General features: G+C 42.7%; 1 protein-coding gene across 1 annotated transcript in view; it reads right to left on the bottom strand.

The window, feature by feature from the left end:
- The window catches only part of PPIP5K2 (diphosphoinositol pentakisphosphate kinase 2), a 97,195-nt gene that overhangs the window by 42,377 nt on the left and 31,437 nt on the right, over nt 1-23,381 (bottom strand). Inside the window, exons 6-18 of the mRNA XM_066603034.1 lie at nt 17,098-17,252; nt 15,770-15,871; nt 15,453-15,614; nt 12,602-12,723; nt 12,008-12,109; nt 11,092-11,178; nt 7,452-7,527; nt 7,123-7,232; nt 3,890-3,975; nt 3,674-3,799; nt 2,466-2,587; nt 1,957-2,139; nt 283-424 (exon numbers count right to left, since the gene is read on the bottom strand). Coding sequence (XP_066459131.1) covers nt 283-424; nt 1,957-2,139; nt 2,466-2,587; nt 3,674-3,799; nt 3,890-3,975; nt 7,123-7,232; nt 7,452-7,527; nt 11,092-11,178; nt 12,008-12,109; nt 12,602-12,723; nt 15,453-15,614; nt 15,770-15,871; nt 17,098-17,252 — 1,575 coding nt within the window. The remainder of the gene's footprint in view (nt 1-282; nt 425-1,956; nt 2,140-2,465; nt 2,588-3,673; nt 3,800-3,889; nt 3,976-7,122; nt 7,233-7,451; nt 7,528-11,091; nt 11,179-12,007; nt 12,110-12,601; nt 12,724-15,452; nt 15,615-15,769; nt 15,872-17,097; nt 17,253-23,381) is intronic.

The following is a 23,381-nucleotide window of genomic DNA, read 5'->3' as shown; positions in this document are numbered from 1 at the left end:
AACAGTTTTCCATTTAAAAAGAGATGCAATTATTCAAGTGCTCATTATGAAATGAATATACTTCTGGCAAAAGGCAATAAGGGCAAGTGTAAATTTAGTGATGCAGGAGCTTAGAAGCCATTAACATGATTGATGCATCGCCATCAAGCTGGGATATCAAACCAAACAAACAGATGGATATTTAATAGCTACTATAAATTTCAATACAAAGCCCCAAGGCTGAGAAATGTGGCATTTTTAAAGCACATCATTCGCAAAGCCACATATTCTAAACTTCCTTACCTGCATATTTTGGGTCCTCCATCTTCTGTCGGATCTGTGAGGTCAGGCTTTGAATCAGGTAGTAAACTTTGTCACAAGTCTTAACTGGATTCTTTATAATCTGCATTGATTTAACTTGGGAGATGCTGCCAGTCGGAGTGAGCTAATTGCAGGAAAATAAGCAAATTATAATTAGTTACATTAGGTAAACCAAAACCAGATGTGGATTAAAAAAAGGTCAGAAAGTATACAGGACAGATACGATTTCCCCTCTTTTTAATGGATTCCTAGTATTGGCTTCAAAAGCTGCAGCAAAAAAACTGATCAAAACTCGCACCAGTACGGGCATGATCTATAAAGCATGCAAATCAGCAGTCGTTTACGGCCATTCACACCTGGCAGATCATTGCCTGTATGGAGATGCATGATTATTAACACCGGTGTTCACCCCCATACTTTAACCATTGGTCAGCTGCACATCTTCCTGTTCACACAAGGAGCAGTGCAGCTGACCAGCGCGCATTTTAATGCTTGCTAAAAAAGCACGATTAGCAGCAACATAAGCATTTGTTTGTTTGTTGGCTGATCACTGTCCCTTTTTCACAGCCCAATTGTCAGGCTGTGTAAAAGGCCCTTTAAGATAGGTTCGCATATAAGATCCACTTTGCAAAGTGCATATACCACGTAGATTCTGACATGGATTTCACCCCCTCATTTCCAGAAGTGAAATCTCTGCTGAAAATCTCCAGAATGAATGGTCATGCTGTGGATTTAAAATACGGTCAAGTTAAGCTTTAGATGTTTTCCACAGACTGTGGATGGGATTTCTTGAACTCTTATCTACACTGCCGATACTGTGAAATGCTGCGGATTATCTACAGCCAAACCAGTTAAGGAAAATCCACTGTACTTCTGCTACCTGTGAACATACCCTTACATGCCTATGGTAACAAGCGCTGATGAACAATGAGCATGCTCCTTTTGTGCACACTGCCAGACTATCTGTAGTATAGGGATGGCCCATCATTACTATGATCACTTGTTCCTATAGAAAATTCATTCGGCGGCGGCACATCTCCCCATTTACACAGGGAGATGCCCTGCTCACGGGTAAGCAACTTTAAAATCCACACAAGAGACACGATCAACCAACAAATCAGTGTTTATCTGTCGGCTGATCATTGGCCCTCTTAAAGAGCTTTTACATGGAATGATTGTCAAGCGCTTAAACACCCAAGTCATCCCAACGATAACTGTTCCTGTGCATTTACACAGGAGCGATGATCACTCACTGAATGGAGGTGGAGTGAGAAGGAGATCTGTTCTGGCCACCGACCTCCTTTAACAATAAACAGGGAGTCATTCATAGATGAACAATTGCCTCTTTATACGGGGCCAATAGTTGATTGGTTTTTAAGTGAGCTGAAAACCAAGCAATTGACAAGTGAGTGATTCTCGCTCACTTACCCTATTCGGTCACATGTTTATATGACAGTCGCCCGTAAAAGCAATGACTATCTGCCCATGTAAGAGTACCCTCATATGGATTGATAATTCCTGTATGATCATAAGCCTCTGCAAAAAGGGAAGGCAAATAAATTCAAAAGCAGCACATGGTTTGATAATAATCTTTACCATATTGTCCCATCCCCAAATAAACCTTAAAAGTCGGCCCTAATGTCTTGCGTCAATTACCTTCTCGTAGTCATCAGAACCGAAGTCCCGATCCCTCTGAAGAATCTCATGCAGCCTTGCTTTCACTCGATGCTGACAGCTACTTAAAGAATCACTGTCGCTGTCTAACAAGCCATTCATATTCGCGCTCTTCACCATCTGAACAAGTATTGGGGTCAGTTCTCCCTCCAGCGCCAGTAAGCCCTAAGAATGGAAATTAGAGATTATACAAATAAATCATAAATAGGTCAGTTTCAAAGGCAGTCCCAAATATGTTAGATTGAACTTTTTTGTAAAGACGAAACCAGGCCCAATGCATCAGGGATTTGTGTCCTGTCCAGACATACTTTTTAAACACTGTGCTATATAATGGCCCAGCCACAGAATAACTACCACTTGCACCAGGCTTCCGCTGAAAATAACCTTCAGTAAAGATGTGCGATGCTGCAATCTGTACCGACATACAAAGCACTCTGGAAAATAGAATCATTTTATCGGATGTGCATGAAATGAAAAAAGATAAGACATACTTTAGCAAACGCTGCAGCTGTCATCTGGACTCTTCCTTCATCGGATGCATAGATTTTAAGATCATGTCGATAAGTACTGTGTAATCTCAGGAGGCCACAGCCAGGAAATCCAGCATAGTCTCCTAGGAAGCAGCATGTTAGAAAATACCATCTTAAAAAGGAACATTTTTTTGTTTTACTTAACCAATCAAACTTTATAGGAATCAGCGACATATACAGAGGATGCACAAAAAAGGAGCACTTAATATATATATATATATTTCCACTCATTATGCTCCTCTATTATAATCCTAAATGGTCTCATTTTGCAGAAAAGTTGTTAGCCATTCCTACACTGTATAGGAAGAAAACTGCCAATCATCTAGCAGAGGGCTCATGAATATTGAGGACTGCAGCTGCTCTGTAGTGCTTTTAAGAAACATACTGCTGCAAACAAAGTAAGCCATCAAGGAAATCAAGGTCTCTGTAACTAGTTTATACTGCCATCATATAGGCCAGCATAAACCTGCTGACAGATTCCCTTTAAAGGAATGCCATATTGTTAGGTTAGCCGAACCCAGACTGATATCTAGAATTAAAGAGGATGAGCTCCTGCTAATACCCCGTTTCCCTGAAAATAAGACATACCCTGAAAATAAGACAGCACGATTTTCCTGAATTTTTGAGGATGCAAAATGATTTTTCAGGCTTTTTGAGGATGCTTGAAATATAAGCCCTACTTCAAAATTAAGCCCTGCTAACAGTTCATTAAAAAAGTCAATTTAAATAGTGTCCAGGCAGCTATATATGTAAAAAAGTTAAACCTTTTTTAACAAAAAATAATATAAGACACTGTCTTATTTTTGGGGAAACACGGTACTAGAGAGAAAAAAAAAATCCAATATGGGCATGGCGCTTCTTCCACAGTAGAGCTGTGGATGCTTCGTTAGTCTGACCCCACAAAATTATTAATTAATGGCATAATCTAGCAATATGCTCTTACCTACTTTGTTGCGAAAGCCCCTTTTTCAGACAGACGTAGATGGACAGAGAACGAAAAATCCAGACCCTGTTGCTGAAGTCCCTCTACTTTTTACAATACGGGTACAATAGACAAAGTACAATTTGCACCAACGCATCTATTGTCCATTATGAGCATTTATCCTTTGCAGATGAGAACATCTGTTTTATTATAGCCTAACCGTATACAAATGTAATGCACAGATTACCTTGTCCTCCAGGATACATGCACCGAAATGCCCTGCCAAGTTCCTCTGCTTGAATTCGGCCAGCAGGGGTTAGTTCACCACCCCACTTTAGGACTAAAAGCAAGGATGGTTCATCTCTTCGACAATCTGGAAAATTTAGCCACAATGCAAATTTCTGTTATATGTTACAATTTTGCCTTCGTCGTGCTCTTCCAATATTGCTCTACCAAAACCTACCTTCCTCCTCGCTGGACGTCTTAGGGCAGCCATGTGGCAGGTAGGTGAGCTGAACCTTACGATTTATTCCAGAAAAGTGTCCATACCTGGTCAAAAAAGCAAAGCATACAAATAAGGAAAAAAGAACTCCATGTTACAGAAGTGAAATGTAAAAGAAACGTTTCCCAGTTAGGATTCATTGGGTGGGCATATATATTCGCGTTATGACATATAAACCATTGATCAGCAAATTACTTTGGCCTGTTTCTCTCTTATAGGCGGCAAATTGAAATATGAAGCAAACCAATTTCTTAATCTGTAGGAATGCGTGCTAGAGCCTACATCTGTGACCTCAATACCAATGAAGAGTAATGTAAATCCAGCCCTAGATAAAGTATCTAGATAATCACTGGGTGATTTACAGTGTTCATAAGAGAAGCAACTTAGGAAAAAGAAACCAACTAAAACTTTGCAACTTTTGTAGTGTATCATCAGGCTGCATACAAGTCCAGCAATAAAAATGTGTGCAATGTGCTTGGTGCATTGAAGTTGCAGGACTACAATACTTTAGGATGTAGTTTGTGTCGCTGGAACAGCCATTGTTGTTGCATGCAGTCACGTGATTTATATTAATCTATACACTGGAAAAACTGCTTGCAATTTGTAATCTGCCCTTCTATCATTCATGTAGCTCTAGCCTATTAGAGCTACATGAAAAAAAACAAAAAAACCTTCATTGGGAAAGAAGATGGCCTTTGAAAATGGGCTGTCCACTTCTCCTATTGAACATCCACTTTCCTCAGCTATGTGCTGATAATGAAAGGTTCTATTCTGCCCCCCAGAAATACGCATTTATCAACTGAAGAAGTTCCAAATAAATAGAGGCTTCATGTCCTGCTCTTGGCATTGGGTCCCTGTTCTGTACTCAAAGAGGGGCCCCCTTTATTATATCTCTAAGCCAAAAGCCTGATTGGTTGTTTGGTGAATCAGCCAACTCAAACAACCAATCAGGTTGTTGGAATTGCTGAATAGGGCAAAATTCGCGTGGAAAAAGTGAATATGCATCATGGCATACACTGTGACTTCAGTGTGCTGCCGGACGCCTCCTCCTCCTGCTCTCGCGGAAGCTAAGAGGAGACTCGGGGGAGGGGGGAGGAGGATCTTGGCTGCACACTGAGGTCACAGTGTGGCCGGGATCAGCGTCGCTAGCAGTGCAGTGAGTTAATACCGGCAGGGGAGCCGCGGCCCCTGCCGGTATTCACTGATGTGGTGAGCGGCTAGCGACACTATTGTGCCAGCAGTGAGGGCCCTGCGTGCCGCCTTTCGCACACGTGCCATAGGTTCGCCACCACTGGACTAGAGTATTGGGATGTAGAAATACGCATTATTGATGTGTATAGATGACAGGAACTCGTCCTTGTCCATGGATGCAATGACAGCTAGGAGTGACGCCGTGCGAAAAGGCCACATCTTGATGTATCAATTCAAGTATAGAAGGTTGAGAACTGGATTCTCCAACACATCTGTTTTGGGAACTACAAACAGGTTTGAATAACAACCCATTAAGTGTTCGTCGGGAGGCACTGGAATGATGATGCCTTGGTCAATTAGACTCTGAGGCACCCGAAAAAAAATGTGGCGGCCCTTGAAGGGGTGGTTGGGAACACAGAGCGGAAGATATGATCTGGGGAAGGGAATGTAAAAAATCGATACTGTAGCCAGAGTAGACTATTTTCCATACCCAATCATCCGTCACATGAGCAAGCCAAATGCCTCGAAACAGGAGATGTTCCGCCACACTGGGAGTCCAGGGCAGGGATCGTCCCTTCATGTGGAAGGAAATTTGGCTTAAGTGGGCTTGGTAGCTTGCAGACTGGGGGATGCTAAAAAGTTGCTGCTTGAAGGAGGATGGGGTCTCTTTCTTTGATCCAACGACCACGAACTGGAACAACGAAAGAATCAAACGTTCACCCTCCTTTTCTTACTGACTTGCTGACAATTAGATCGATTTTGGGGAACGTGAAAACTCGTTCCGATATCATCTTGTCCAGGCAACTGCTGAAGAATTGAGAACCAACAAAAAGGAAGCTGTCCAAGGACTTGGACGTGGCGTCCTCTGATCAGCACTAAAGCCGTAATGTGCGGCGAATAGCCATGGAAAGAGCAGATGAAGGACCTAGGAGTCTTGTTACGTCTAAAGAGGCCTCAAAGATTAATTTTCCCGCTTGTATCATCTGTTGAGCAATCTCAGCTAATTCCTCTGGGAGGCTCCAGGCAAAAGGCCGTGATGCAGCTGCTTTGCCCGCTCTGAGGCTGCCCTCATGAATACTTTTTAATGGAATCCTCTGGGAAGGGATACATAACATCTAGGCGCTTGGGTTTGGCAGAACGTTTGTCTTAGACGCTTCATTCTTTGGTGAAAACCTCCTCAAATTTGGCATAGGTGGGGAAAGTTTTCTGCTGTCGACTATAGCACTGACTTTAAAGGACTGTTCCTCATCCAGGGAGGAGTCAGTTGAAAATTTCACCTTCTGACCAAGAATTATCCCTAGAAGGGGCCTCGGAGTACACCTCCAGAGGAGGATGGTAGTGGCGTGTGGTATAGTCTATGAGCTGCAGGGAATTTGTGGCATTTGAGGGTTGCACCCAGTATGCGCTCCACCACGGAGGATTCCTCAGTGCCAGACCCTTCCTGTTGGCTCTGACTCACTGACTTGTGTAATATCTCTACAATGGAGCTGGATGCTTTGGTTAGGTCCGAGAACGCTAGAGATATCGAATGAACTCCTTCAGATTCAGTCCTTTGTGAATGGTGGATGGCCCAAAAACATGGTCGGCGGCTAGTCTAGGTAGCACAATGGAATTTTGTCTTGCAGTGGAAGCATGCAAAATGTGAAGCAATGTGTGGCGCATGTTTAGGTACCTTGCCCCTGGAATCGGACATTGTAGTTGGGTGGAAAAATATACAGTGCACTGAGTAATATGCAGAAGAGTGTACTGCTGCTCTGAACTGCAGTGCCGGCTACAGGGAAGATGTGCTGCCGAGAATGAGCAAAAGAGGTGATCAGCCAGCAAACAGGCATTTGCTTGTCTATCAGCTTATCGCTCTGCGTCAATGAGTGTTCTAACAAAAGCTCAGGCATGTTAAATAACCCGTGTAAACACATTAATAAAGACTCATTATTATGCAAATCCAGCAGTTAATAATATGTCCTACTTTTACCTTATGAGGTTGTGTCATTGGGTTTACTTACATTTCTAACACTGTCTTAAGCTGCTCAAGCTTTGCTTTACTTTCTTCAATTTCCGAATCATTATTTTGGCCAATTTCAACAAGAAGTTGTCTTGCAATGTCCAGTACTTCCTGTAAAATATGATGTATGAGAACAGGTTAACACGCGTGTGGAGAAAATATATGTACATACGTAAGGCTCTGTTCACACTGGTAAGATTGGGTGTATTGGTTTACACTATTCTGCCCATCAGAGACAAAAACCTGATGAACCTGAATCATTAGCAGAGTATAAGCAGTGGATTATAAAGGATACACAGCCCGGGGCCAGTAAATAGGATAATCACTTGCCTGTAACTGCTTTGGTTTCTTTAGTTTTAATTTTCCAGTCTTGTAGCCGTAGCATTTCTCAAAAAGATCAAAAAACCTTAAATGTAGAAGCAGAGATGAATGGACTTCATTTTGTTTGTCAAAGTGACAAGCTCCCCGGGTAGAGGCAGAAGAAACAGCAATAAAAACACATATAAAAACTATAAAACATGAACAGATACATGCGTCATCGTTCACTTAAAGATCGGTGCTTTCACATCTAATATCCTCATAGAAAACAGACGGGCCAATCCGAGATGCAGAGCTCCAGGGCACCTCAAATGGTCGGCAATGGACCCTAGAATTGTCTGGTCACCATTGGAGACTAGCTCCACCGCTCCCTGCTTTTCTGCTGCTAGAACCCTAAAATACGTGTGTGTAGGGGGGGTTGGGGTGGGTTTCCTTACATCCCACATTAGGCACATTGGCTAAACCCACCTTTGACTTCTACTAGTATGGCCTTTTATGTCCCCTCCAGCCACTGCCCATCAGACTAAAGCTAAAAGTTCTGCCTCTCATGACTTTTACAAACCCCCTGATGTCCGAGCACATAGCCCTGTCATGGTAAGGAGCAAGCAGTGCCTGAAACCCACCCTGAAGATGCATAGGTACCTTCACCAGATACAATTAGTTAGTTACATTATTCTGCCCATCACATGTGCAATACAGTCAGAGCATTGAAAGCCTCTGTGCAATGCATGGGTGACCGGCACATTACATAGACTGGGAGGGTATATACTTGTATAAGGTTTACCTGCGCTGGTGCTCAGAGAGTACCGCAGGAAAGGAAGGAGGGGGTTATTTTTGAACAAACATATTAAAAAGCCCTCTTATTTTTCAAAAATTAAACATCCTGGACAACCTCTTTAACCCCTTCCCTCCTCTGCTACGATCTCATTATCCCTATGATGTAAGGGTATGGCCTGGCAGTGGGGTACTTCCCGCAAAATGATGTACCCTTACATCATAGGGATAACGCGAGATCATAACAGATCTCGCGCTATCCTGCAGCGGGAGCCAGCTGTCAGTGATAGCCGGCCTCCCGCTGCAACAACGGGGGTGCATCGGAGATGCGCGCTCCCCCCCCCCCCCACTGTTAACCCCTTCCCTGCCACAATCTATGTAGATCACGGCATGGGAAGGGTTCACAGAGGGAACGCGCTCCCTCTGTGAAGTTCCCGGGCTCTTGCGATATAATCGCAGAAAGCCTGGCTGGTTGCTATGGCAACAGGACGCCAGATACCGGCGTCCTGTATTGCTATAGCCTGTGATCGCTGTATAAGCGATAAGGCATGGCCGGACAGAAGTCATCACAGCGATCAACAGTGCTGTGCCTTAAGTCCCCCAGAAGGACACATACGGTGTAAAAAAGAAAAATGTAAAAAAAAAAAAAAAGGAAAAATAAAACAAAAACCTTTTTTTGTGCTTTTTGTCATATTAGCATAAAAAAAGGTAAAAGAAAATAAAAATCCCACATATTTGGTATTGTCGCGTCCGTAACGATGCGTACAATACGTTGCACCTGCCTTTTACTCTGCACGGAAAATAAGCATTAAAAAAAAAAAACCATGCTATAAAACCGAGGCGAAATGCTAATTTTTAGCGCTTTGCCTCCCTAAAAACGCAATAAAAGTGATCAAAAAAGCCATATATACCCCAAAATGGTACCAAAAAAAAATACAGCTCATCTTGCAAAACATAAGCCCTTACAGAGCTCCGTACATAGAAAAATAAAAAAGTTACAGGACTTTGAATGCAGCGATTTAGAAAAAAATTTTTTTTCCAAAAAAAGGGGTTTTACTGCAGAAAAGTGGAAAACCTGAAAAAAAAAAAAAAAAAGGAAAAAGTAAGAATTTTGGTATCGTTGTAATTGTACAGACCCGCAGACAAAAAGGATTGTGTCATTTATGCATGATTAACGCTGTAAAAAACAAAAAAACAAGAAAAAACAAACAAAAATCTATGGCAGAATTGATGCGTTATCTCTCACGGTTATCATTAAAAAAAAAAATAATCAAAGTTTTACAATATAGTCAAATGTACCCAAAAATGGCACGATGAAAAACTACAGTTCGCCACGCAAAAAACAAGCAGTTATATGGCCGCGTTGACAGAAAAATAAAAAAGTTATGACTTTTGAAAAATGGAGATGAAAATCCGCCAAAATTCGTTGCGTCCTTAAGCCCAAAATAGGCCATGTCCTTAAGGGGTTAGCCCCTTGACGCTTTTAGACATACATTACGCTCTCCTGTATGGGGATTGTATGGAACGGGATTGTGAGGAGATCGCAAGGTGCCGTTCGGTTATCGTGGCAGCGAGGGACTTCTGAGGGCCTCCACGTCTGCCATGTATTTCTGCCTATTAGGATGGGGCTGTAGTCTGTGCTAATTCAATGCCGACAAAAATAGAATATACTGCAATACTGAAGTATTGCAGTATATGATATAAGCAATCTAACGATCACAAAAGAGAAAAAAAAAGGGGGGGAAACTAGAAAATGAAGAATAAAAGGATATTCATTATAAAAAATCCAAACTAAAAAAACATACTTGGTACCACTTCTTCCGTAAAAATCCAATAACAATGGAATATTTATCCTACACTGTAAACATCAACAGAAAAAAATACACAACGCCACAATTGTGCTTTTTTTGGTCACCCGGTCTCCAAGAAAGTGTTTTTTTAATAAGCAATCAATATAAACCACAGAGCACCATGAAAAAAAAAAGAGCCCTTACACAACCCCATCAACAGAAAGATGAGGGGAAAAAAATATATATAAAATTTGGTATTGTAATCGTACTGACCCACAGAATAAAATGATCATGTCATTATAGCCACAGTATATACGCCATAAAAGCAATACCTCCCTAAAGATGGTGAAATTGTGGGTTTTTTTTCCATTTCACTGCTCAGAAATTATTTAAAGTTTTTTAGCACATTATATGATACATTAAATAGTACCATTGAAAAATACATTTGGTGCTGCAAAAATAAGGCTCTCACAGCCATGTTGACTGAAACAAAGGAATTCAGATTTTTTTTCGAAGTGGGAAGAAAAAAAAACTGGAGGAAAAAAAGGGTGTTAAAGGACATATTGCTCCTAAATTAAAGTGAAATGCTGTATTTTTTTCTTACACATTGGCCTACAATACACAGACGGTCCACCATTCTATCAAACCAAGGAGCCTAGTGGTTATGGTCGTAACAAAAACATGGCTGTGCTATGGCACGGTCTGTGGAGATTGGATCACACATGGACAAGTGTTCATGCTGCCCAATGCGAGTTGTGCCTGAGATTCTTGGGCACCACTTGCTATTAATACTGCCATCTGACTAAGACCTTATTACGATTATATTAGTAGAACTCCTCTAATTTCATATTGGCAAAGTTCAACCACTTCTGCGGGAAATGGGTGAGCCAGCTTTCCCAGTGTTCAGAATGGGAGATCTTTGTAACCCAGTAATACTAGAGCGAAGGGCATAGATAGATACACCTGCCATCTAGAAGTCTGGAAGAGGTGACCAACGACCCTGTGGGGGCTGTGACTGTCATCCAGATTGTGGCAGTGGAAATAACGAAATTTCAGCCTCTGATTACTAGTCACCACCAACTACTTACCTTTGATGTCTTACTTCCATTTTCATCTTTTGTTTTGGTGTCCGATCACCATGTCTAATTACTGCAATTACACATCGGAGCTCCATCCTTAACGAAGACAAGAAAGGGTTCATGATAATCACGGGAACGTTTTACATTGTGAATTTCCCATTTGTCATTTTCACTGCTAAACAGTGAAAATTAGTTTAATATATAGTAAAGGAAAAAATAAAATCACTGTTATCAAATCAACCTAAAAATCCCCACATGATTCTAATTACAGGTGTCCCCCTGTGTATCACAGCAGTTATGCGTCAATCATACAGACCTCAACGTGGATATTTACTGATTATGCCAAATCATTGGACTCACTGGCTTATTAGCAGCCATTAAAATAAAATTGCAGCATGTCCTATTTCGGTCCATATCGCAGACCAAAATCACCCATTAAAGTCTATGGGATTGTGTAACAATGGAGCAAATAGCCAGTTGTATGCGCATTCACTGTGTTTTTACACATGTTGGCAGGAGACAGCGGTTAAACAAATAGTGATATCAATTGGATTTTTTTTTTACGTCAGCAAAAAAAAAAAAAAAAAGCAAAGCCATGAATATACATGCAAAAAAACCCTATATGCGCCAAATACGTATATATGCATGCAGTAAAAACACTGCATATTTCATAGACTGAGATTGCATATGTCCACAGGAATGAGCCCTAACTGGAAAAAAGCTGAACGATAATACACATTATGTGTATCTGGTTAAGTAAAATAACCAACTTTGGCCAAAAAATAAGATAAAGTACCAATAAATATACGTGAATATACTGTAAGACATTTGTAAACCGGTCTCTCGTATACAACACTAATGTGCCCACTCCCCCCACCCCCCACCCCCCGTCTGTAGAAGATATCAGTATCCTGTGTGTGCTTACATGGTCCCAGAGGTTGTGGGAACTATGGGTATATCCTCTGCTTCCAGGGGTATTGACCAGGGGATCTGGAACTGAGGGGCGAGCTCACGCATTATGATATTCCTGAAAGACAACAGAACCAACTGGTTTATGGGGAGTTTTCTGAGCAAGATCACAATACTATCCGGCAACAACAGACCATTAGATAGACGAGTCAGATTGCCAACACCAGCAAGGTGCATGGAAATCAGGAATGTTGCAAAAGTAAAAGGTGGTTTCACATCGGAGTGGGAACATCCGTTTGTAACTTGCAGATCCAGCTGAAAATACTAGGAGACAAAGCGCTGCATATGGTGCTTTATCACCCATCGAAAAGACAGCCAGCTGAGCGGAAATCAGGCGGACCCTATTATAGTCAATAGGGACCACCCGCTGCTGTTCGGTTCCATCCAGATGGAATCATTTGGCAACAGGATTCCCCTTTCCTGCTCCCCTAATAGAGCAGGCAAACAGAATCCCCAGAGCAGATGTAAAACCACCCTAACAAATATAAATGTCAAGCGCTGCGGAATAAGTTGGCGCTATACAAATAAATGTTATTATTAACAATCTTACCCAAGAATCTTGGCACAATCGTCATAATACTTCATAGAGTTCTTCACAAAACTGAACCCGTTGACATCACAGACATAAGACTGGCCACTTGCACGAAGCAAATCGAAACCACATACAGTTTGCTGTCAAGAGACAATGAAGAGGAAGATGATGCACATTTAATAAATCGGTCACATTGACTACGTAGGTAGACCTGAAACATACACATACGGTACTTCTCTAACTTACATGTGGTGAAGATATGCTGTACTGTGGAATGAATACTAAATCTAATGCCCATGGCCATCTGATCACATACAGTGCCCCGAGATAGCCATTACTTTTAGTCTCACAAGAGAAAAAAAATGGCATTGTCCAATTCCTGTGGCATAAGGATAAGGCTGTATGGTGACTTTAGCGACAACACACATTGTACGTCTAAAGATCACACTACGGAAATGCAACATCGCAACCTCATTTAAGTGAATGTGGTGAACAGTCGCAAGAAATCCAAACTCACCGAACTACTTACAAATATCAGGTCATGGCCACTTGAAAGTTACCATATTTATTTACATCAGGTTGCAATGTTGTAATCCCGCAGTCCTTGGCTGTGCAACATGTGTCGTGGCCAAAGTTGCAGCAGCCGCCCTAGTTTTACTTGATTCCCAATGAAGGCCCCAAAGTGGTACGCTAACATCAGAGTCCACATTACAGAACTGTAAGGCTGGGTTCACACAGTGTGGATTTGCTGCGGTTTTGCCGCGCATTGCCGTTGCATATCCGCACTGCGGCAAAACCGCCGCGTTTGAGTGCAATGCAGCACAAATGAGTTTTGCCAAAAAGCTGTTCTCACAGTGCAGATTTTTTCCGCACAGCCGCAGTGCGGAAATGCAACTGCGGCGCGGTTTTCAAAGATGCAGCATGTCCATTCTACTGTCTTTTCCGCAGTGCTTTTTTGTCCATATACCTCTATGGACGCAGCCAAATCCGCGGCAAAAAGTAAAAAAGCACTGCGGAAAAAAAAACGCTTGTGGATTTTTCCGCATGAAAATCCGCAAGCCAAAATTAACCTTTGAAGCGGTTTTGCCGCAGAAGCAGTTCTTCTGCGGCAAAACCGCGATGGAAAAAGCACGGCAAAACCGCCCTGTGTAAACCCTGCCTAATACAGTTTGTACAGTTGCGATTGGGCCTATGCATACATGGAAGCCATGTGCATGAGGCCTTAAAAGCTGATCCATCAATTCACTAAATGTTAGAAGCTAATAAATTAGGCCACCGGACTTCAGACAGAGGCACGTCACGCTCAAGCTGGTATTAGTTCTAAAAGGAGATATGCAAATCCTGCAGTTGTACCAATTACCGTATATACTTGAGTATTAGCCGAGTCAATAAGTTTTACCACAAAAAAACTGGTAAAAAACTTCTTGACTAGAGTATAAGCCTAGCTATACTCTAGTATATACTAGGTAAAACGAAAAAACCCCGCAATACTCACCACTCAGCCGGCGTCTGGTCCCCGATGCAATGCTGTCCCCGGCGGTGCGGCAAGCTGCTTTAGACTTCTCCCCGCTGTCATCTTCCTGCTCGGTTTTCAATTCCCCCGCTGTCAGCGCTGTGATTGGATCGAGCACCAGCCAATCACAGCCATTCAATAATGTAATTCACTGAATGGCTGTGAGTGATCGAGCGCCGGCTGTGATTGGCCGGCGCTCGATCCAATCACAGCGCTTAGTTACACAGCGCTGACGACAGGAGAATTTAAAACCGAGCTAGGGAGATGACAGGAAGTCTTAAACAGCTTGCCGCACCACCGGGGACACAGACGCCGGCTGAGAGGCGAGTATTGCGGGGTTTGTTTTAACCTCACGAGTATATATCGAGATGGGCTTCTTAAGCACATTTTTTTACTGAACTCGACTTATACTCGAGTATATACAGTAATAGTATCCTTTTCAGAAAGACATCAAAAATCACCTTTTAATTCTTGGTGTTGCACACTTGAAACAATTACGTGTTATGGCCTATTTACATGTAATGATTATCGTCCAAAATTCAATCAAACAAATTAATTAGAGCGATAATCGTGCAGTGTGAATGCAAAATAAATAAAATAAAAATCACTCATTGGGCATTATCACTGGCATAAAAACTATCGCTAAATTGCTGGCTTCTCACTCCGTGTAAACTCTCCCTGCTCAGCCCTTCACATAGAAGGTGCAGCGCTGAGCGACAAGCCCATGGACCAACGATAAGTCTGTCTAAACGCTCTTCACGATCGCTAATGACCTTAGCGGTGACGTCAGCGCTCCTGGGGTGGTTTAGATGACTGTAGTCTCGTGTAAAAGGAGAATAAGTGTTGAGCACTTTTTAACACTTAGATGTCCAACTCTGTTGTCCATCACATTGTCTCCTGTTCTGAGGAAGGGGCTTTTACCTGGCAATACCTCATTTTAAGATGCAAGAAAAAAAATTTCTGTCAAGTAGAAGTGTGACTATGGCCTCTGTGGGAAGGAACAGTACTTGTCATTGTGTTTAGCCTATCAATGTGTAACTATTAGTTGTCCTATCCCTCAGGACCCCACCAATCCCAATAAAAAAAGAAAGGTGCAAAGGGACTCTAGTGCACTGTGGCCCCCTTCTGTGACTCGGTCATAGGTGTAGCAGTGCCTGGTATGGCAACTCGAGTTCCAACCCCTGTTCTCTGTATGAAGCACTTGAGAGGCCATTCACAAACCATCAGCAACATTATACGGACTTCTAATTGCAGACATGTGCAACACAGTGACACTTTCTCAGCACAAACGTGATACCCTGAGCCGCAGATAAGGCATGCTGTAGACCATCTCATTTCCCCAGAATGACCGATCACCTTGAAGGCGAGGCACACTTTCCAGGCTATTAGTTTCTCTCTGGCGTTTAAAATAACAGGATATCGAACTTCTTTGCCTTCGCTGTCCCTTTCTACTTTGCCATCCAATGCGGGAGACTTCCGAGCTTCAGCGTGGGCATAGTCTGGCCCCACAGTATAAACCTGCATTAGTTGTAAAGAAAACAGTAAGTGCCAGTCACAGCGGTGACATACCAGCTGCCTTCTCATCTGTGAGAAGCCAAGCCACCACCGTGACTGATATACAGTCAGACAGTGAATTCTGCCTCGTTTCAGGATAAAAGACAGTAATATCATACCTTGACATCCGTGCCATCCGTGGGCATAAACTCCTCATAAATATATGCACCAGTCTTCCTCACACTGCTTTCAGGCGAATACACGCTGCTACGACTGCCAATCTGAGAGATGGTGAGAACAATAAAAGTTAGTAAAAAAAAAGGGGAGGGGGAGGATCACCATAAAATCCAACTGTATAACATGCAAGGGGGGAATCTACCATAGTGTGATATGAAATCTGATGTTTGCACAACTTGCAAAATGAAGACATAAGTAAAGGATTCACCTATATCTATTGCCGTGTTACAAACGCTTTCATCTTAATCATATATATAATAAAAGGTTTTCTTTAGCAGATTGCTCAGTAATAGATGTGTGAACTACAGACCAGTGCTCAAGTTATATCTCATTCCAGTGCTCAAGGTACACAAATGAGACAGTTTAGAGTCTACATCAATGTATGTAACATAGTATGTTAGGTTGAAGGGAGGCAAGGTCCATGTAGTTCAGCCTGTTTACACCCCCCTTGTTGATCCAGAGGAAGGCAAAAAAAAAAACAAAAAAACAATGATGTAGAAGCCAATTAGCCCATTTGGGGGAAATAATTCCTGTCCGACTCCATAATGGCAGTCAGAATAATCCCTGTATCAACGTTTTGAAAGTTCCTACCCGACTCAAAGACCCGGATCAACAACCCCGCTGGTTATTTAATGTCTATTTCCTATAATATCATGTACCATTACCCATAGTTTTCAGATTAAATATTTACCAGGCCTCAAACCATCTATTCCATCCTCCTGTACAAACTCATACAGCCCAGTAACCATTGTAGTAAAAACTATCAAAATAAAACGTCAATGTAGAATTTTGAGCAAAGTCTCAAAAAGTGGCTGTCCCACAAAATTAATGTATCCCCTATCCACAGGACAGGTGATAAGTGTTTGATCAGTGAGGGTCCAATCACTGGGACCTCACCTCACAGACTCCCAGAATCGGGGCTACGAGTATCCACGTGTGAATGGAACGGTGGTCACATGTGCGCCTTACAGCTCCATTCATCTCTACGATACGGCCATAGATAACGAGTGCTTGTAGTCCATCTCCAGCAGTCCCGCTGAAATGATGGGAGTAGTAGTGCTCACAAGTGCGCTCTGCTGTAGTCATTCCAAGACACTTGAGACCCCCTTTCTCCTGATCAGTGGGAATCTAATTGCTAGAACCCCCAGAGATCAGGAGAATGGGGTCCCTGAGTGTTATCCTCTATCCTATGCATGTTAATTTGGTGTGACAAACCTTTTCAAATACCAAACAGGTACAATTAAATATTACATAATATATTGTAAATCACCTTTCGGAAAAGCCTTTGGCTCCCGCCTCCGGCAGATGTTGGGTAGTAAATGTAAACATTATGATCCTCCGCACTAACAGGTTTCTCTACAAAAGGTTTTTGGAATATCTCCCCATTCACCTCCACGTGATCTTCACCTTCTATTAGATTACATTCTGAAAAACAAGAACACATTGTTTCAGGTGATAATAGAAATCAAAAGGGCTGAAGAAGAAATGGCTTGGGATATTGGGTGGTGGCGGTGTGGGGGGTGCTTAGACAAGATCAAATCATGACTCAGGCTCTTTCTACCTGCTATACCCTGAGGTTTGTCAATTCAAACCTGTAGACTTACCTGCTCTATACACAAATGGCCAGTCGTGACATTAGCCTTGTAGGTGTAGGCTGGTTGGCTGCTGTATTTTACCTGGATAGACACTTACATACAATATGAGGTCTGTGACCTTTTTATTCTATAATGAAAAGTTAAATTTTTTTCTAATAAAAGGTTATATAACGATTCCCCACGGTTTATTAAAGCTCTTCTTGTAGTTATTAACTGGGAACCGTTTTATTTCTTTTTTCACTTCTAGTGGCTAAACATCCATCCTGGATAGGTGCTACGCAAGTGCAAGGCTCATTAGGGCACATTCACACTGAGTGGTTTGTATACAGTAAATCAGTAACAAACATGCTTCAGCACTCATACACGCTTAACTGCTATTTATACTAACCGCGTAAAGATGCAAGGTTCTTAGCGCACAATTTCATCAAATTCATGTGAGCCCATCCACCACGTCAAGGCAAATGTTAAAGGGGTTGTCCCGCGGCAGCAAGTGGGTCTATACACTTCTGTATGGCCATATTAATGCACTTTGTAATGTACATTGTGCATTAATTATGAGCCATACAGAAGTTATAAGAAGTTTTTCACTTACCTGTTCCGTTGCTAGCGTCCTCATTTCCATGGAGCCGACTAATTTTCGGCGTCTAATGGCCAAATTAGCCGCGCTTGCGCAGTCTGGGTCTTCTTGTTTTCTCAATGGGGCCGCTCGTGCAGGATGCCGGCTCCGTGTAGCTCCGCCCCGTCACGTGCCGATTCCAGCCAATCAGGAGGCTGGAATCGGCAATGGACCGCACAGAAGCCCTGCGGTCCACCGAGGGAGAAGATCCCGGCGGCCATCTTCAACCGGTAAGTAAGAAGTCACCGGAGCGCGGGGATTCAGGTAAGCGCTGTGCGTTTTTTTTTTTTTAAGTCCCTGCATCGGGGTTGTCTCGCGCCGAACGGGGGGAGGGGGTTGAAAAAAAAAAAAAAACGTTTCGGCGCGGGACAACCCCTTTAGTGGATGGGTACGTATCTCTACAGACACCTCTCTTTGGGCTAAAAAGCCTCCACATAAATCTGGGTTCACAACTATATACTAGCCTGAAGAGGTGTCCGTAGAGATAGGTACCCATCCATTAAGGTTCGCCTTGGTGTGGGGATGAGCTTACGCAAATTTGATCAAATTATGCACCAAGAACCTTACATTGTTATGCGGTTAGTATAAATACCAGTTATGCATTTTCTTGCAGTTGTGTTTGTTACTGTGTTGCAGCCATAGCGTATTATGTACCTTCACACTTCGTTTATTTGTTGGATGTGTGGACTTGTATTTTTTGTATGCACTGGATGAAGTAAAACCCATCAAAGACCTACAATGGCAAAACCACGTGAGTTATTGCGGTGCTTGCGATTGCAAACGGCAACAGAAAAAAAAAAACGCAGTTTAGCGGATGCAGTTTTTAGTGCGGGTGTGTGAAAACACCCTTAGAATAGAGAATTCTGAGAAATGTAATGATTTTTACATTTGTGTGAGCAGCAACTTACGGAGACGAGATTTTATCCCCCGTAAGTAAACACTGAAGGTTTCCATTCAAAGCAAGTAAGCAGAACTCTTGAAAACTGTGAGAAACTAATCCGTAAGGCAATTCATGATAAGTGAATAACTTCATTTTACAATCTATAGGCTTTACCTGCTGAAACTTTGCAAGGAAACCTCATCAGTGATGAACAAACACTGGCTGCAATGTCAAGTAAGGGCCTTTCTTTACCTGCAAATCCTCTGCTATTCGGAACGAGCGCAGATAGACATTATAGCATATCCATCGGCACGCGTTCTGCTAGTCACATGGTGTGGGGATGAATGATCGTTAGAATATACTAGCACTCTCCAAGGAGAACTGCCACTGACATGTAGAGCACAATGATGTAAGCCTTTTTTGTCTTATCGCCTTCGCTTCTGATCTTATGACCAGTCTCAATAGTCGGAAACAAGTGATGACAGATCTCTACTGGTTGAAAGAGTCCCACTAGAGGATGAAATGACCTGAATGTCCCGGCCATCATATTGTGAAGACTGTAATGGCTGGTCCTACTTAGTAAAGAATGTGAAACAGCTGGCACCTTGGTGATGCGATATACAACAGGATGCCTTCCAGCAGAGCACTTTCCGTGTCTGTAATTATTCTACAGCTCGTTAAAGGCCAAAGACAAGGGTGAAAGAAATGGAATAAATAACCAGTCTGACCTTTTTAAGCTGGCCATATACAGATGTAACAAAGTTTTGAGACGCAAAGCGGTAAGAAAAAGTTCGGTACCGCAGTTTATGTGCCCTTTCAATAGTTTTTCAAGATAAAGATTGTCGCTAAAATCTGCTACTTCTGCAAATCCAACTTTACATTAAATAAGATATATACAGTATGAGGTTTCTCCTTGGCTTCCAATATTTCCAAATGTGGTGTATGTAAGGTACCTCATTATCATTAAAAGGGGCTTCCCTGATGACCTAACCTTGGGATATAGCATCGCTGTTTGAGCTGCAGGCGTTCATTTAGTGGGATGAAGGAAGGGGCAGCGGCGTTTCATATATTTGGGTGCGTCTAGTACTACAGTGCAGTCCTCCCAAATGAAAGGGATTGAGCTGCAGTACCAGGCAAACCCACACTCGTATATACGGGACTGTGCCTGTCCTAGATATAAGGACCTATACTGGGACTCGGATTACATTTGAATTCATTTTTGTATGCATCAATGATTACCTAGGATTTTTTAAAGCCCATGAAATTACAGTAATTGAGGTAGCATGGTTTCTTTTGAGTGCCACAGAAAGGTAAGGGGATTAGAACATAACTAGTGATCTGCTCTATGAAGAGATTCATTGTATGGAGTAAACAAGCATTCATTATCTCGCAGTGAAGGTATGCAGAGAAACCTCTACATCAACAAGTAAAAATAAGCAACCCGCGGGCTGGAAATAGCACAGAACGTGGAAACTGAAGCTAGAATGTGTCAGTTGTTTGTTTAGTTATGAAACCTTGCACAAGGATACAGTGTATCTTTATCTGTATGACCTGTAAGGTTATGTGTGTACAGCTATACCATCCACATAAATTACTTAGCAGGTAGTGAACATGAATTAAAGCCCGGACTATATTCCAGAGCTGCAACAGAAATTCTGCCGATTACTGGAAACAGACAACCAGCTTGCAGACACATCCATAACAACTCCTCTATAGGCCCATTTAGAACCAGAAATTCTTGCTCAAAAATCGAGTCTTTTGAGCGAGAATCGTTGGATCTAACTGCATGGACATCGTGCAGTTTTCGTTAGCTGAAAGAGAACAATGAGCCTTATCAATGTCTATTGTTTCAGCTGATATCCCGCTCGGAGAACACAGCCGGAGTATGCAGAAGACAGCACTCCAGCTGTGCTCTGCATACCCCACTCGGAGCACTCAGCTGGATACCAGTTGAGAGCTCCGAGAAGAAAACAGCTGTATACAGAAGACAAGCGGCTCTGCTGTCTTCTGTATGCCCTGCTCGGAGCGCTCAGCTGGATACAGCTGAGCGCTCCGTGAACACAGCAGTCCCACTTGTCTTGTGCATACAGCGTGAGCCTTTATTTACACACTTACGCAAAGCGAACACTCAAAACTATTAGGCCTCATGTCCACGGGGAAAATCAGGCCCGCTACGGATTCTCCATGGAGAATCTGTAGCGGGTCCCTCCTGCCCCGCGGACATGATGCTAAAAAAATCAGAATAAACTTACCCACAGCGGTCCGTGCATGTCTTCCTTCCGTCGCGGCCGAATCTTCTTTCTTCGGCCCGGCAGACACGCTCATCACGTCGGCTGCGTGTCGCGCGCATACGCCGGGCACATCCGCCGGGCCGAAGAAAGAAGTTTCCGGCCGCGAAGGAAGGAAGACCTGCATCGCCCGGAGCAGGCAAGTTTAATTCAGGCGCGGGTCTCCCGCGGATGCGGACGGCTTCCATAGGTTTCAATAGAAGCCTGCGGGAGACCCGCGCCTGAATGGAGCATGTCTGGATTTTTTCCTGCACGCGGGACCCGCGCCTGCAGGGAAAAATTACATCCGCAGGTATTTAACTACCTGCGGGTGTCTAATGCATCCCTATGGGGCGCGGATCCGCGTGCAGGAAAAACGCTGCAGATTTAAAATCCGAATTTGCCCGTGGACATGAGGCCTTACTCAAACTGCCGTTTGAGTGATCATCTTGCCGTGTAATGCACACAACGGTTATCGCTCAAAAGATGTCTAAATGGTCCCTAATGCAGTGGGATAGTAAAGGCAGATTCCGGCAGGATTGAACAACCATCTAATGTGTACTTAGGGAGAGTCCTCAACTTTTCCACCCTCTACCTGGACGATGTCAGGGAAAAGGAGTTTGTGGCATGCTAGATTTCTACATAATCAATCCGATAGGCCAGCCCAAGAGGTGTCTGACGGTGGCTTATTCCCCTTTCCCCACTGAGAACATGCACACTCAATCAAGCTAGGCAAACGTATAGGGACTCATCAGGAATAGCCCATCTGCAAATGGCCATTCAAACATGTGCGCCGGCACTTGATTCATTTTAATGGGGTTGCCAGAGATAGTTGAATTGAAGTCCTGGGTGATGTGCGGGAGGCTGCAGACTCCGGTTCTCTGGATAGTAAAAATCCTGGCGGTCGAACTCCCACGATCAGCAAGTTATTCCCTAGCATATTTTTGTGGGACAACTGCTTTAACCATTTCAGCTCTAAAGCTTGTACAATCATGATTACAATTATGGGATATTATACAGATAATACACGGTCATGGGTAATAGAATTTCGCTGCCATACGCGGCAGTATACTGGGTCATGGCCGGCTCCACAGCTGTAAAAAATTGCTGTTAAAATCAGTTTTGTTAAACCGAGATCTAGGATGGAAAAGTATCACATCCAATTAAGAAAGCATTTCTACAAGACAATTTGCTTGTATACTGCTTCTGTACAGAAAATACTTATATAAAAGTCTGCCCTCTTCTCATCTCAATATACTAGTTAAATCAGTACAAAAAGCCATTGACTAAACTGAAAGTTGCTCTAGTATGGATGGCAGGTTTTACGATTCTAACAAGAGTAGACTTTCCTTAGCCAGAAACAATCATACTTAAAGCGAACAAATCAACTATATATTTTTTTACCAATTAAAACCAGACACTGACAAAGTTTGGTCCTGGGACCGGAGGGGAGAGTTTTAATACCTGCAGTTGGTCTACTGTGCCACAGTTCCTCGGATCCACCAGTTCTGGGCCCAATTATTGGTCATCAAAGATAGTGAAAAAGATTGCGGCGGCCATCTAATCCACACAGTGTTAGACTACGAACACACTACACCTGCTCTGGCCAATCAAAAAGCTGCGAACGGTGTGTATTAGGCAACTAGAGGATTGAGCTGGCCATCTTGAATGCCTGAAACCGGGGCCCGCAACCAGAAGATCAGAGGAACAACGGCATAAAAAACCAACTGCATAGATTCTGTCCCAGGACCGGAGGGTTGCTTTAACAATTTGCAATCCAATTTCCCCGCCACCTGCACACTCCCCAGCTCTTATTTATTTTGGGTGGGAAAGCGCATTGTGGATCCCTTACAATTACTCAAGAGAAATACATAAAAATGATCAGTCATGATTTTATTAGCAATTTTTTGAAAATTAAAACACAAGTTATGAGTGTTTCACATTGGGAAGATCAATTATATTATATAAATTTGTTGTAATAATCCTGTAAATAGATGTAGATTAATATAACAGACTCCTGTGACATACAAATGCAGAATAGCCTCTGACATTGGACTAGTGTCCTACATACTGTTAGAAACATGTCAGATCTTGGCAGATATAAGAGCTATGCAGAAAATCTCAATGTTGGACAAGGTCCAATACTGGATTGGAAAGGGTTAACCCTTTGCAATGCAATTTTGAATTTAGGGTTTC

The sequence above is a fragment of the Eleutherodactylus coqui genome, chromosome 5 (assembly GCF_035609145.1).
Source record: "Eleutherodactylus coqui strain aEleCoq1 chromosome 5, aEleCoq1.hap1, whole genome shotgun sequence".
Taxonomy (NCBI): Eukaryota; Metazoa; Chordata; class Amphibia; order Anura; family Eleutherodactylidae; genus Eleutherodactylus; species Eleutherodactylus coqui.
This window is presented reverse-complemented; position numbering and strand designations above follow the sequence as displayed.